Source organism: Amblyraja radiata, chromosome 14 (genome assembly GCF_010909765.2).
Source record: "Amblyraja radiata isolate CabotCenter1 chromosome 14, sAmbRad1.1.pri, whole genome shotgun sequence".
Lineage (NCBI taxonomy): Eukaryota > Metazoa > Chordata > Chondrichthyes > Rajiformes > Rajidae > Amblyraja > Amblyraja radiata.
This window is the reverse complement of record NC_045969.1, coordinates 29945409-29961097: the sequence shown is the minus strand read 5'-3', so window position 1 is coordinate 29961097 and position 15689 is coordinate 29945409. Positions and strand designations below refer to the sequence as shown.

The 15689-nt window shown below is 41.1% G+C and overlaps 1 protein-coding gene across 1 annotated transcript in view; it reads left to right on the top strand.

Annotated features, from left to right (window-relative positions):
• Window positions 1–14234, top strand: part of cfap44 (cilia and flagella associated protein 44) — a 139125-nt gene extending 124891 nt beyond the window's left edge. The window contains exons 30-34 of the mRNA XM_033032970.1: window positions 1930–2046; window positions 2431–2632; window positions 5950–6110; window positions 9515–9649; window positions 13695–14234. Coding sequence (XP_032888861.1) covers window positions 1930–2046; window positions 2431–2632; window positions 5950–6110; window positions 9515–9649; window positions 13695–13862 — 783 coding nt within the window. The 3' untranslated portion in view covers window positions 13863–14234. The remainder of the gene's footprint in view (window positions 1–1929; window positions 2047–2430; window positions 2633–5949; window positions 6111–9514; window positions 9650–13694) is intronic.
• The last annotated feature ends 1455 nt before the right edge of the window (window positions 14235–15689 follow it).

The window sequence follows — 15689 nt, the reverse complement described above, 5'->3', positions numbered from 1 at the left end:
TCTACATACCTGTCGAAGGTACAGAGCGACATTCTGTGGAGACACACACACTGGTAACAAAACTCATTAAGGGCATGTTAAAATTAATCCCCAAGAACTAGGTACATTCATATATGGGATGTGAGTTTTGTACTGACCAAGTTAAGAAACTGGTCTCCAGCTACAGCTCTGTCATTACAGAAACTGACTATGTAAACAGTCATGCTGATGGCCTTGGTCACGGCGCAAAGAGTCCAGTCACTACAGAAACTAAGGCTGGACAACATGATGATTTCATCAGGGAATTAAACCTGTCACATCAATCAAAGGGTCAAACCGAACAGACGGGTCAGCAGGCCTAAAAACAAAGTACAGAGCCTATACGACAGATGGTCGTTGCTGTATTATAACTCATTTACTATCATACATGAAGTATGCTAGATCATCAGAGGGAAGAAATGTCACGTTTATCAGCTACTAATAGCCACTCAAAACAGTGACAGTCCAGATCATCTCTAAATGGCTAAGCTAGTCCTGACAAAGGCTGGAGTGGACTCTAAGGAGAAATTAAATCTTACTCCATCAGGGCTGCAGCTACATTGGCAGCTATGAAGCTGGACGTACCAATGGACAAAACCCTCAAGACAGTAGAATGGTCAACGGAGGAAACTATCCAACGACTTTATAACAAACCAGTTATTGAACCTGGAAGAATTGCAGAAACAATTTTAAGTTCTGCATATAATTCACCGCATAAATAGGGGCAATAATTGGAATTAATATTTTACAGTTGGGTTTCAATATCGTATTATGTTTAATGATGTTAACATCATTCTCCCCACAACCAAGGCAGTTGTGAAGCATGGACTCGTTCCACGGCATGAGGTCACAGAGCTTTGAAGTCTTCACGTAGTCACTCACGTGACTCCGAAGTAAAATAGTAAGATTAAACGAGAACTTACCAGTTTGAAGTTTGATCTGTATTTTATGAGGAGGAACGTTGAGGGAATACGTGCCCTCCGCTCCCACCCTCGATTAGTCATATCTTAAACTGGTATCTCTTTGATAATCTTACTATATTAGGTCATTATAGTGTTTCTGTGACCTCACACCGCTGCTTTGAAGGATGACACGCATGCGTCATAAGCGGGGTTCTTCACGTATTCCCTCAACGTTCCTCCTCATAAAATACAGATCAAACTTCAAACTGGTAAGTTCTCGTTTAATCTTACTATTCTATTTTGTTCATACTGACTACTTCAGTTTGCACTGTGACATACCCAGTCACATCACATCACTGGGCAGCCATATGGTACAGCTATTATAATCACTGCCTCACCCTTCCAGTGACCCAGAATCAATCATGACCTCCAGCGCTCCCTGTGACCACATTTTACAAATGTGCAGAGTCATAAGTGGCTGAAGTAATGGCCCTTGTGTATAGGTGAGTACTAGAATTCTGGGGGGAATTCATTGAAATGTGAGGAAAATAGAATGGGATTAATGCACTGTATATAGGAGATTGATGATAAGCAGTGAGTCATTGGCCAAGGGGCTTGTTTCCATGCTGCATGACTCGGTCACTCAATGCTCCACCTGTTAGCCTTTGCAGTGAAGACATTCCTGTAAATTCACTCGTTGAACCAAGCCTTTGGTCACTATCCTATCTTTCAATCGACTCCTATAACCTATTAATGACAGAGCCCTTGGCAAACTTAAGAATGGACTAAATTTGGAAATGCATGTGTTCGGGAAAACAGAAACAAAATAAAATGTTCAGCTTTCAATTCTATTTGAAACTTTAAGAGATAGCTGGTGTTATTCAAGTTTCAATAGGACAGTGACCATCAGTGGCATTAATATTATTGATCATAAATTATGTCTGTTGTCAATGGACAGCATGTTCCTAGAGGTTTGTACCACAAATATAATTGCACCATAATTACACAGGTAAAAGTTATTGAAGGAACAGTCAAATCTGCAAAAAATGACCTGGAGGTTTTGCAACGACAGAAACAACAGAAATTGAATGAACTCTTTGTGGTTGTTCCTCTAAAACTGCACCAGGTAAGCGAATGAATCATTTTGTAAGAAAATTTAATTTCAACATCAGTATGTTGGAGATTTATTATGACCAAGGATATAGACAGCAAAATCTCAAGCAATATTTACATTTTGATGTTGGCCAAATAACCTTGAGGCATAGAGCACCCACCTTAATATTTATTCAGTCAATTTAAACATGTCAGGAAAACCATTGGGGCAGATATGGGAACATATGGTTCACCTTTTTCCGGCTGCTTAAGATGCATCACAACAGCTTAAGATATAACAACAGCTGCTAATATTTGCATAATTATTTTCACATTGTCATTTAAAGACAGAGATAAGCATGGTCAAAATCCAAATCGGTAATTGCAAAACACAATATTCTTTCTCCATCTGTGGCAGATAGAGTATATTGTCAATGGAGACATGCCAAGTGATCTAGTGTCTGGGCTGGTCTTCACCAATCTGGCTTTAACGTCACTGCAGAGGAGGATCAAAGAATTGCATGTGGAGAAGACCGACCAACGAGAGCTGTATAAGCAAGCCAGGCAGAAACATGTCCAGCTTCTCCAAGACAAAGCAGAGATGGAAGCTGAAATAGCAGGTAACTACTGCATACGGCAACAAGATGGAAGTTATTATCAGAAACTACTTCCAGGCTCAGCAATGAATAGCACTGGCAAGACTCGGAAGACACTTACAAAAGCACAATAAGGGACAGTGTCAATTCTATAACTCAAATAGGCAGCTGTGAAAATATTGACATAGAGAACAGAGAATAATGCAGCACAAGAATAGGCAATTCGGCCCAAATGTCTGTCCCTGCATATCCATACGCCTATGCAAAAGTCTTTTAATGCCACTAATGTATCTGCTTTAACTACCACCCCAACAGCACGTTACAGACTTTGCCTTCCATCATAGTGGATCCACTGTGATGGATGTTTGTGTGAACTAAATTGTGTGTACGTCTTTGTTTGTATGGCTGTGGAAACAGAATTTCGTTTGAGCCTCACTGAGGCTCAAATGACAATAAATTGTATTGTAGGCACATCACTCTGTGGAAAAATCTTACCCCCACATCTCCTTTAAACTTTACCCCTTTAAGCTATGCCCTCTAGTATTTCAATTTTCAATCCTGGGAACAAGACTCTGACCGTCTACCCTATTTATGCCTGTCATAATTCTATATACTTCTATCAGGTTTCCTTGTAACCTCCGGAGTTCCAGAGAAAACAATCCAGGTGTCCCTCTCCCTATAGCTAATACTCCCTAAATCATGCATCATTCTGGTAAATTTCCTCTGCACCCTTTCCAAAACTTCCACATCCTACCTGTAATAAGGCGACCAGAACAACACACAATACTCCAAATGCGGTCTAACCATAGTCCTCTAAAGCTGCATCATGACTTCCTGACTCTTAAACTCAATGCTCCAACCTATGAAACCAAGCATACCAGTCCTGGTCCAGGTTTAGCTTCCCAAAATGCAACACCTCACACTTATCTCCATTAAACTCGATTAGCCAGTCCCATATGCCACATGTATCAATTTAGAATTAAAAGGTATACCTCAATGCACATAATATTTGGACTAAAATCCTGAGAAGGTATTTTGAGAAATTAGTTTCAAAGATTTGAATTCATAGTCAATGATATTCCTATGGCATATATTTAAAGAAGTATTTGTTTAACATATATTCTATTGTGAAATAAAATCTCTGCAGGAAAAGATCTATCCATGGGTAACTAAGGAGTGAAGGATAGCAAGAGCCAGACCTGCTCATTTACTCATTAGTGGATAACTCCAGTTTACTTGGGACGGTTTGTGTCTCAGCTTTACTACAGAACATAATGTAAGAAGAGCAAAAATAGCATTTGAGGCTGTGCTGTCATTGTTAAATATGTTAGTAGCTATTATTTTACCTTATGTTACCTAATTCCCATATCCCTAAATTTCCTCAGTACAACAAAACATCTGCAGTAAGGAGGCAATATTTAGAATGAGTCAATTGAGCGGAAAAGTGGCAGATAGAATTGAACTCACAAAAACATGAGGCAATACAACATTGGAAGTACTACATGGCATACAGTGAATTGGAGTTGTTGCGTGGGAGGGAGAAACAAGGTGAAGTGAAATACATGTCCACATATTCCTGAAGCCAATAAGTTGGTTAAAAATACATTTGGAGTCCTTCCTTTATTACCTGAGCCATAGAATGTAACAGCAGGAAGGTAATGCTAGATACTGGGTTGACTACAGATGGACTGTGCACAGTTTTGGTCACAACATTATAAGAGAGATGTGATGCACTGGAGATGGTGCAGGAATGTTGTCAGAGTGAAAATGTCAGCAATGAAGAAAGACTGGGCATACTGGGATTATTTTCCTGGGAACAAAGAAGATTAACTGGAGATTTAATTAAAACATTCTAGACAGAGTAAATAGAAAGAACTATATCAAATTGGAAAATTTAATACACGCTCAATTAAAGTCATGGGCAAGATGATGTGGGGAGATGAGAATTTCATTTCATTCAATAGGAGGGCTGAAATTCACTGAAGTAGGGTGGGAGACAAAGAAACTATTGTCACATAACTTGGATATATGAATAGTTGAGGCTACAGGTTGACAGACTCAGTACTGGATTATGGGGCTATGTCAGATTATCTCTTTTTCAACTGGTACAAATAGAATGAGCAGACAGGCCTCTTTCTGAGTTGTACCTTTGCTATAATTCTCTCATCTTTTAGTCTCTCTTACAATTACAATAATTCCATGCATAATCAGAAATGTACACTCCTCCTCCCATTCTTCTGGTTTCCCCTTTATCTTTAGATTTTATAACCTAGAACAGAGATACCAAAGAGAACACAATGTCTGTGACAAGCATGATGCCAAGATAAACTAATATTAGGTGCCTGCATTTGATCCATATCCCTCCATTCCCTGCATATATGTGTGCCTTTCGGAAAGATTCTTAAATACCACTATTGTATTTGTCTCCACCGCCGTCCCTGCCAGCGAGTACCAGGCACCCCCCACCCTCTGTGTAAAATCCAAGTCTTATCCAACCTGTGCTTCTAGCTGATACCCTCTAATCCAGGCGTCATTCTGGTAAACCTCCTGCACCCTCTCCAAAGCCTCCACATCCATCCTGTAATAGAGCAACTAGAACGGGACGCAATGCTCCAAATGCAGACAAACCATTGTTATTTGTGTTACTCCAATTTAGTACCATCCCGCAAGGTCCAGACTGATCCCTACTCAAATCAATCTTAAAATCTATGAAGTTGTGATCACTATCCCCAAAATACTCTTCACTGAAACACCAGTCTCCTGGCCAGGCTCGTTTCCCAACACAAGGTTCAGTATATTGCCTTCTTGGGTTGGATTATCCACATACTGTTTCAGGAAACCTTCGATACATTAACAAATTCTGTCCAGTGTAAGTATTTGGCACTGAGCAAGACCCAGTCAATAATGGGGAGGTTAAAGTCACTCACGAGACAACCCAAGATGCTTTGGCATCTTTTAGTAATCTGTCTGCATATCTGTTCCTCAATCTCTTACTCCTAGCCGATAGTGCACTCCTTTTAAAATACATCTTTCTTATTTTCTTCTATCCATATAGTCTCAGTGGACGATCCTTCCAGAATGTAACTTGGTACATTTGATTCTTTTTTTTTTTCTGGTATCCTTGTATGCAAGAATGTTAACTGTGCAGTCCGGACTGTTTTTGCCCAGTTACTGCCATAGCATAATATTCTTACAGGGCCTTTGCACCACAAGCCCAGCTGTGGTTTACTTCTGTTCTTGTTGGGAATAATCCATAGGTTACCATCTTCAATAAAGTGAATAAAAAATAAAAGATAAAAATTTCACTTTTTAATTTCTTCCATGCAATTGTACTGCTATAGAGTTGGAAGAAAAATGCTATCAAGAAATGATTCGGAAGTTTGGTCGTGTTGTTGATCTGGAAGCATTGCAAACTCTCACAGTGAACATGACAATGGAAGAACTGAAAGAGAAGATTGATATCAATAACAATAAATTCCACAGAAAGATAACACATAGGGAGGTAAGCATGTGTTTACTGTGGGTGGGTAATACAAGAGGAAGCAGGCTGGGCTGATAACTAGATGCTTGGTACTGGACATTTTCTAGCTCGGCATGCTTGGCACATTAAATTGACACTAAATTGTGTCCTCTGTCTCTCATTAGCCCATTTCCTCCCTATATCTGGAAAGGCCTCCTGATATCTCTTTAGGTGCTTCTATCCAACTTTCTCTGATTTGAGAAGCAACCTGAGATGCTTTTAATACGTTAATGGCATTACGTAAAAGCAAGTTGTCGTTGTTGATGTGCAAGGGCTGAAACAATTGTGCAGGTATAAGGTGAAGGCACAGAGTTGAGCTTTAAATAATTGTCACCTTAAGGAAAAGGAACCCATTATGAACCAGGAATTAGGCTTCATTAGCAGAACAGAAGTCCAACGTGTGTGAATCAAAGTTAAATCATGGCTAAATGGGGCAATGTAGATGTGATAGTGCTCTATATCATCTTACTGAAAATATTTCCAGTACGAATGTAAATTAGTTTGTTTCCTTTGTGTCTTGATGATGCATCATATGTTCATGGAGCAGAATCCGGCCATTCAGCCGATCGTCTAGTCCGTCATTCAATTATGGCGGATCTATCTTTCCCTCTCAACACCATTCTTCTGCCTTCACCCCATAACCCGACAACCTTACAAATCAAGAAACTGTTTATCTCCACCTTAAAAATATTCATTGACGGCCTCCACAGCCGTCTGTGGCAATGAATTTAACAGATTCACCACCCTCTGCGTAAAGACATTTCTTCCCAGCTCCTTTCTAAAGGTAAGTCCTTTTATTCTGAGGCTATGGCATCTGGTCCTAAACTTTCTCACTAGTGGAAACATATTCGGTAAGTTTCAATGAGGTCCCCCGCTTCACCCTTCTAAACTCCAGTGAGTCATCAAATGCTCATCACATGTTAACCCAATCATTCCTGGAATAATTCTTGTAAACCTCCTCTGTCCCCGCTCCAATGCCAGCACATCCTTCTTCCTATATGGGGCCCAAAACTGCTAACAATACTCTGACCAGTGCCTTTTTCAAGCCTCAGCATTACACCTTAGTTATTGTATTCCATCCTTCTCAAATTAAATGCTAGCATTGCATTTGCCTTCCTTACTACCAATTCAACTTGCAAATTAACTTTTTGGGAATCCTGCACCAACACTCCCAAGTCCATTTGCAACTCTGATTTTTGAATTCTCTCATTTAGAAAATAGTCTATGCCTTTATTCCTACCAAAATGCATGACTCCACACTTTGCTACGCTGCATTCCATCTGCCACTTCTCATCCCATTCTCCAAACCTATCCGAGTCCTTCTGCTGAGTCCCTGCTTTCTCAACACTACCTGCCCCTTCATCTATCTTCGTATCATCTGCAAACTTGGCCAAAAAGCCTTTAATTTCTTCATCAAAATCATTTATATACGTGAGGAGTTGCAGCCTCAGCAGAAATCTGCTAGTCACTGGCAGCCAATCAGAAAAAGCCCCCTTTATTGCCACTCTCTGCCGTGCCATCCAGCCAAACTGTTATCTATGCTACTATCTTCCCTGATACCATGGGCTCTCATCTTTAGCAACCTCACCAGCGGCCCCTTATCAAAGTCCTTTTAAAAATCCAGGCAAACCACGTCCACTAACTCTCCTTTGTCTATCCTGCTTTTTACTTCCTCAAAGAATTCCAACAGGTTCGTCAGGCAAGATCTCCCTTTCACAAAACCTATTTTATCGTGTGCTTCAGAAACCTCGTCCTTTACCAACCACTGAAGTCAGGCTAACCGGTCTATAGTTTCAACTCTTCAGCCTTGCACCCTTCTTGAACAGCGGAGTAATATTTGCAATTTTCCAATCATCTGGAACCATCCCTGACTCTAGTGATTCTTGAAAGATCACAACTAATGCCTCTACAATCTCGAAAGCCGCCTCTTTCAGAACCCTGGGGTGTAGTCCATCCGGTCCAGGTAACTTATCCACCTTCAGATCTTTCAGCTTCCCAAGCACCTTCTCTTAAGTGATAGTTATTCCACTAATTTCCATCCCTTGACTTAAATTTCCGGCACATTGCTGGTGTCTTCCATCGTGAAGGCTGATGCAAAAAACGTATTCAGTTCCTCTGCCATTTCTTTATTCTCCATTATCACTTCTCCAGCATTATTTTCCAGCGTTCCAGCTCTTACCGCTTTCTTACTCTTTATCTGAAGAAACTTTGTTGTCCTTAGTTTAGTTGTTTGGAGATACAGCACGGAAACAGGCCCTTCGGCCCACCACGTCTGCGCTGACCAGCAATCCCCGCATATTAACACTTTTATATTAATGGTTAGCTTACTTTCGTATTTCATCTCTTCTCCCCGTATTGCCTTTTTTGTTACCTTCTGTTGGTTTTTTTTAAAGCTACCCAATCCTCCAGCATCCCATTAATCTTTGCAATGTTATATGCCTTCTCTTTTAGTTTTATGCTGTCTTTGACTTTCTTTTTCAGCCACGGTCACCTCATTCTCCCATTAGAATCTTTCCTCCTCTTTGGAATGAAAAGATGCTGCATTGTCTGAATTGAACCCAGAAATTTTGCCATTGCTGTTCTACCGTCACTTATGTAGGTTCTCTTTCTAATCAACTTTAACTCATCCTCTTTGTTCCGTAGACCACGTGTATTCAAATATAATCTCTGCCTTTAATTCACCCCTCTTCACATTGGTCCAGACTTTACCTGGCCTTAGGCTCTTATCCCTTCTTAAACTTCCTTTCCTATTACTTCTGGAGACTTCCATAACTTCTCCTACATTCTCCTACCTCCAATGGGGGTCAGTACCTCCAACGCCAATCCGTTCCTTTGCTAATTAATGTCAAGACTCCAATAACAGGTGTAGGTGCTGCTCCCTGTGGAAGTGCTTGGAAAAGAGACCCCAAGCCCCTTTGGCTGGTGTTGAGGAAGACAACCCCTTTCCTTGGGATTTTCCTTTATTTGGGAGCAACTTGAAAAGCAATATGCATTTGATTTGTCATTGTTTGTATCAAGGCAACTTCCTCAGCAGGCTTGCTCTTCCTCCTCTTGCCTTTTGCTATCAGATCCTTTTAAAGTAAAAGTCCTTTTACTATCAGATCTTCCTAAATAACTAGAAGACGATCATCACTACTGTAAGGTACACAAAAATGCTGGAGAAACTCAGCAGGTGCAGCAGCATCTATGGAGCGAAGGAAATAGGTAACGTCTGAAGAAGGGTTTCGGCCCGAAACGTTACCTATTTCCTTCGCTCCATAGATGCTGCTGCACCCGCTGAGTTTCTCCAGCATTTTTGTGTACCTTCGATTTTCCAGCATCTGCAGTTCCTTCTTGAACTCTTCATCACTACTGTAACATTATTTTACTTTTTTGACTCAATACAGGAGAAAATAGCAGAGCTGCAAAACGAGCTTATACATTACACCAGGCAGTACACGTGCAGATTGGATCAATTGAATATGATGATGACGGAAAAGGAGAAGACTGAAGCACAGTTAAATATTCAACAGAAAAAAATGGTAAACTTGTTGCATCATCAGATATATTTTGGCATCTTTTAAATGAACGAGGTACAGAAATTGTTTATTACTTAAATTTTGGCTCGTTCTTCAATTCCACTTCCCAGATGATGTGATTACTTGGTGAATCCCTGGGCAGGTTTCAATACATCCTGTCACTGAGGCTCAGAGTTGAATTATAGGAGTGGGCTCATGAAAAGATTATTGGGCTTTACATGAATTACTTATGGTAGGGAGCCACGAACAGCAATAACGCTAGTAACCCGAGGGAGAAATATCGATCACGGCAACCGAGAGAACTTCCGTGCTCTTGTTTGAATTAGTACATGGGATCTTGGGTAAGTTCCGTGTCATATACACCAAGGTGCAAGGAAATTTGTTTGCATGAAGCTCATATAGAAAACAGTATATACGGTAATGATAAAAATAACTATACCTGTACAATGAACATAATATAGCAGAATGGTGTACATTTTGTAGTACAATCAGTAGTGTAAAGAATATACTAAATTGCAAAAGCAGAATAACCAAATAACGCTGTTCCATCACTTAGTTCCGTTAATTACCTGTAACCATTGGATAACTTAACTTAGTTTTTTAAAAAGCAAACTAAGAAGTTTATTTAAAAAGACATTTGTCTGCTGTTAATTAACATAAAACATCCTGGTAGAGTCATAGAGTCATAGAGTGATACAGTGTGGAAACAGGCCCTTCGGCCCAACTTGCCACACCGGCCAAAAATGTCCCAGATGTACTAGTCCCAAATCCCTCCAAACCTGTCCTATACATGTACCTGTCTAACTGTTTCTTAAACAATTGGATAGTCCCAGCCTCAACTACCTCCTCTGGCAGCTTGTTCTATATACTCACCACCCTCTGTGTGAAAAAGTTACCCCCTCGGATTCCTATTAAATCTTTACCCGTTCACCTTGAATCTATGTCCTCTGGTCCTCGATTTCCCTACTCTGGCCAAGAGACTCTGTACATCTACCCGATCTATTCCTCTCATGATTTTGTACACCTCTATAAGATCACCCCTCATCCTCCTGCGCTCCATGGAATAAAGACCCAGCTCACACCCTCTAGTCCCGACAACATCCTCGTAAATCTTTTCTGAACCCTATCAAGCTTGACAATATCTTTCCTATAACATGGTGCCTAGAACTGAACACAATATTCTAATTGCGGTCTCAACAACGTCTTATACAACTGCAAAATGACCTCCCAACTTGGATATTCATTACTCTGACTGATGAAGGCCAAAGTACCAAAAGCCTTTTTAACCACCTTATCCACCTGCGACTCGACCTTCAAGGAACCATGCTCCTGTACTCCTAGATCCTTCTGATCTACAACACTACCCAGAGGCCTACCATTTACTGTGTAGGTCCTGCCCTTGTTCGACGTCCCAAAATGCAACCTCACACTTTTCTGTATTAAATTCCACCAACCATTCCTCCGCCCACCTGGCCAATCGATCCAGATCCTGCTGCAATCTTTCACAACCACCTTCACCATGAGGACCAAAGTTGTACCAGTGAAAGTCAAAGAAGCCATTATGAGACTGAGAAACAAGAATAAACCTGCGAGAGACATCAGCCACACCTTACGCTTACCAAAATCAACTATTTGGAATCTCATTAAGAAGATAGAGAGCACTGGTGAGCTTACTAATCACAAAGGGACTGGCAGGCCAGGCCACAGCTGATGACAAAATAATTCTCACTATAATAAAAAAAAATCCCCAAACACCTGTCCGACAGATCAGAAACACTCTTCGGGAGTCAGGTGTGGATTTGTCAATGACCACTGTCCGCAGAAGACTTGATGAACAGAAATACAGAAGCTACACTGCAAGATGCAAACCACTGGTTAGCTGCAAAAATGGGATGGCCAGGTTACAGTTTGGCAAGAAGTACTTAAAAGAGCAACCACAGTTCTGGAAAAAGGTCTTGTGGACTGATATCAGTGATGGCAAGAGCAAAGTATGGGGGAGAGAAGGAACTGCCCAAGATCCAAAGCATACCATCTCATCTGTGAAACACGGTGGTGGGGGTGTTATGGCCTGGGCATGTATGGCTGCTGATGGTACTGGCTCACTTATCTTCATTGATGATACAACTGCTGATGGGAGTAGCATAATCAATTCTGAAGTGTATAGACACATCCTATCTGCTCAAGTTCAAACAAATGCCTCAAAACTCATTGGCCGGCGTTTCATTCTGCAGCAATACAATGATCCCAAACATATTGCTAAAGCCACAAAGGAGTTTTCAAAGCTAAAAAATGGTCACTTCTTGAGTGGCCAAGTCAATCACCTGATCTGAACCCAATTGAGCAGGCCTTTTATATGCTGAAGCGAAAACTGAAGGGGACCAGCCCCCAAAACAAGCATAAGCTAAAGATGGCTGCAAACCAGAGCCTTTTTTAAAAATCTGACAATATGCACTTTAACCACATGTCATTTTTTCTATTACAAATCTCAAATTGTGGAGTAGAGGCAAATAAATAAATTATGCGTCTTTGTCCCAAACATTATAGAGGGCATTGTAGCCTCACTTAGATGAACCGTCCGTAATGCCACCTCTGATCACTGCCGTGACATCCCCCTTAACCAACAATGCAACACCCCCTCCTCTTTTTCCCTCACCCGTCTCTCTTGAAGCTCTTGTACCCTGGAACATTGAGCTGCCAGTCCTGCCCCTCCCTTCACCAGGTTTCAGTCATGGCTCCAACGTCCCAGTCGCTCATACCTATCCATGCCCTAAGCTCATCTGCCTTACCCGTCAGGCCCCCTGCATTAAAATACGTGCAGTTTAAATCAACCCTCCTTCCTTGCTCTCCGCCTTTCACCTGCCTATTCTGTCCACAAATCTTTCCTACACCACCCTCCATACCAACATCTAGCCTCTCACGTGCCTCTGTCCTGTACGGGATCCCACCACCTGCCAATCAAATTTAAACCCTCCCGTGTAGCATTAGCAAACCTGCCCACTAGGATATTGATCCACCTCCAGTTAAGGTGCAACCCCACCCTTTTGTACAGGTCACTCCTGCCCCAGAAGATATCCCAATGATCCAGAAATGTAAATCTCTGCCCCCTGCACCCTCAGCCACACATTCATTTCCCCAATCTTTCTGTTCTTACCTTCACTAGTACAAGGTACTACCCTGCAGGTCCTGCTTTTCAGTCTTCTACCCGATTCTGTAAACTCATGTTGCAGAACCCCTTCCCTTTACTTGCCTATATCATTCGTGCCAACATGCACAACAACCTCCGGCTGCTCCCCATCACTCTTGAGGATGGCGTGCAGCCGCTCCGAGACGTCCTGGACCCTAGCACCAGGGAGTCAACACGCCATCTTGGAGTCTCGCCTGCTGCCGCAGAATCTCCTGTCTGCACCTCTGACCGTCGAGTCCCCCAGCACTACGGCTCTGCCTGACGTCACTCTTCCCCGTTGAGCCTCAGCATCAGGGTTGGAGTCACAGCCTTGGCTGCTACTCAATCTTGTTGTGTCGTCCACTCCAACAGCTCCCAAGAGGCTGTAAATCAGTATAATTCCAAAGTTGTGTTGCACCATACTATCCTTGTAATGAATCAATGAAAGGAATCCATGTCTTTGAAAATTGCTCTGATTTTCCTGCTAAGACAAGTCTCATATCTTCAAGATGTAGCCTCAGACATGTTTGTAATCCACATTTTGAGAGTAGGGGCAGATGTATTTTTCCAAAATTTAAGTATAAGTTTTTTCGCCGAAACTCAAACACACTTAGAGTCAATATTTTATTAATTGTGCATTGGTAGAAAAATAGACTGGAGACAATTTCCATTTGAAATGATGCAGGAGTGCCAAGGGTTTGCACTGTGAGGGAATCTGCTGCAATTCAAGTGTAATTCAGCACTAAAATCGAATATTATGTACATCTTTACGTGTATGTCTGGTCTAGCTACATGTAGCTCCAATTTATAGGTTCTCATTGAAATGTGTCACAATCCTCAACTTGTGTGGAACTGATGAAGCTTATTACTACTGATTTGTTCCAGGGAGCAGAAATTCAGAAACAGAAAGTTAAATTGTTGGAGAAACGGGAGCAGATTCAGCTGGTGGAGAAACAAGCGCAAGAAATCAAAGACCTGAAAGACGAAATAAGTCTGCTAACGCGAAAGGGAGGTCACATTCTCCCTCCTGCCCAACCACCTTTACCACAGTGAACTCTGCACCATCTTTAGTATAACTTCCTCTCTATTTCTAATAGGGTGAATTTTGTTTTGCTTCAAATAGATGTGATTTTATTCTGGCCTGAAATGGATGCAATCATCATATTCATTGTGCGCCAAAATTAGTTGTTTTGTTATTAATTAAAAGATGGGCATTCCTTTCAAAGATGTTCAACGTTCACACAACTGCACTTCAAGAGAAGCATAGCTGGCTGTTTCAGCTGTATAGTTAGAAACTGTCCAGGTGAGAGAGTAATGTGGGAAATAGTAGCACGTTTTCTGTTCGGTGCCTAAAATGTTTTCGACACCCCCTAAAACACACAGTAAATTCTGAAATCCAAATGATATTAAAGAACATTTGATGAACTTACTTTCCTTGGGGCAGTGATTATTTGCCGTACCTTTTGAATGCTGGTTGTGTTCAGGCCTGTCTAATTTGTGAAAAGGGGTAAAGTGGATAATCTAGCAAGATTTTGAGGAAGAAGCCATGATCTGATTAATGGCAGGTCAGTCTCTGGTCCTATATCTTCTGCTCTTATGGTCAAAGAAAACCCAATGCATAGATGCTGCCTAGCCCCGTAGGGAAACACATTGCCAAACTGGCACAAGAACATGATGTCACTTTTTTTTTGTTGCTTCTATTATGTGTACAACAGATTATTTCCTCATTTTATGGCGTGCCTACTGTTAGCACGATTTTAAAACTGCCCACCCAAGTAATAGTCAGAGCACAGAAATAGGTCCTTCAGCCCAACTTATTCATGCCCAAAGATACTTGAGGAGCTCCTCTAGTATCTTTGTTCATGCCTACCAAGATGTTCCATCTAATCTAGTCCCATTCGCCCAGGTTTGGCCCCCTCTCAACCTTCCCTATTCATGTGCCTGTCCAAGTGTCTTTTAAATGCGCATGTGCCTGTCCAAGTGTCTTTTGAATGCTGTTATAGTATCTGCCTAATTCCAAATACCCACCACCCAAGTGAAAACGTTGCCCCTCATCTTAAACCAACATCCTCAGGTTCTTGATTCCTCTATCCTGAGTAAAAGACTGTGCATTCATTCTATTTATTCTCCTCTTGATGTTATACACCTCTACAAGATCACACCTCAGCCTGCTGTGCTCCAAGGAATAAAGTCCTTGCTTGGCCAACTTTCCTTATAGCTCAGTTCCTCAAGTCCTGGCTACATCCTCGTAATTCTTTGCACTCTTTCTAGCTTAATGACATCTTATAGCCAGGTGACCAGAACTAAACACAATACTCCACACATGGCCTCACTGTTGTACAACTGTAACCTAATGTCCCAACTTCACTACTTAATTCTCTGACTTATGGTCAATGTACCAAAAGCCTTCTTTATACCTTTTATCTCACTGTGACATTTTCATGTCTATATGCATGTTTATGCATTTTCATGTCTGTATGTTTATTTCAAACTATATGTGCATTTTTACAATACTGGAGAGATTTTGAGAAACAGGATTATTATTCAGTTTTTTTACACCAATACTGTTCTTAACAAAAATCTACCCATCATGTGAAACCTTATAAATAAGATATAAATTAGATAACTTCAAGACCGAAAGTCAAAAACTTTTTGCATGACAGACAAATCTCCATCGTTTTACCACCAATTTGGACACCAAAAATGTGACATTAAAAACTCTGCCACATTTAGTCATGAATATTTAATTCATAAATAAACTTCATATGGCCCATTATACATATACGTTTTGATAATGATCTAGGGAAATATCTTCAGCAATACCAGGAGAAAAATACTAACATAAGATAATACAGTACAGTAAAAAGATCCCATTACGGT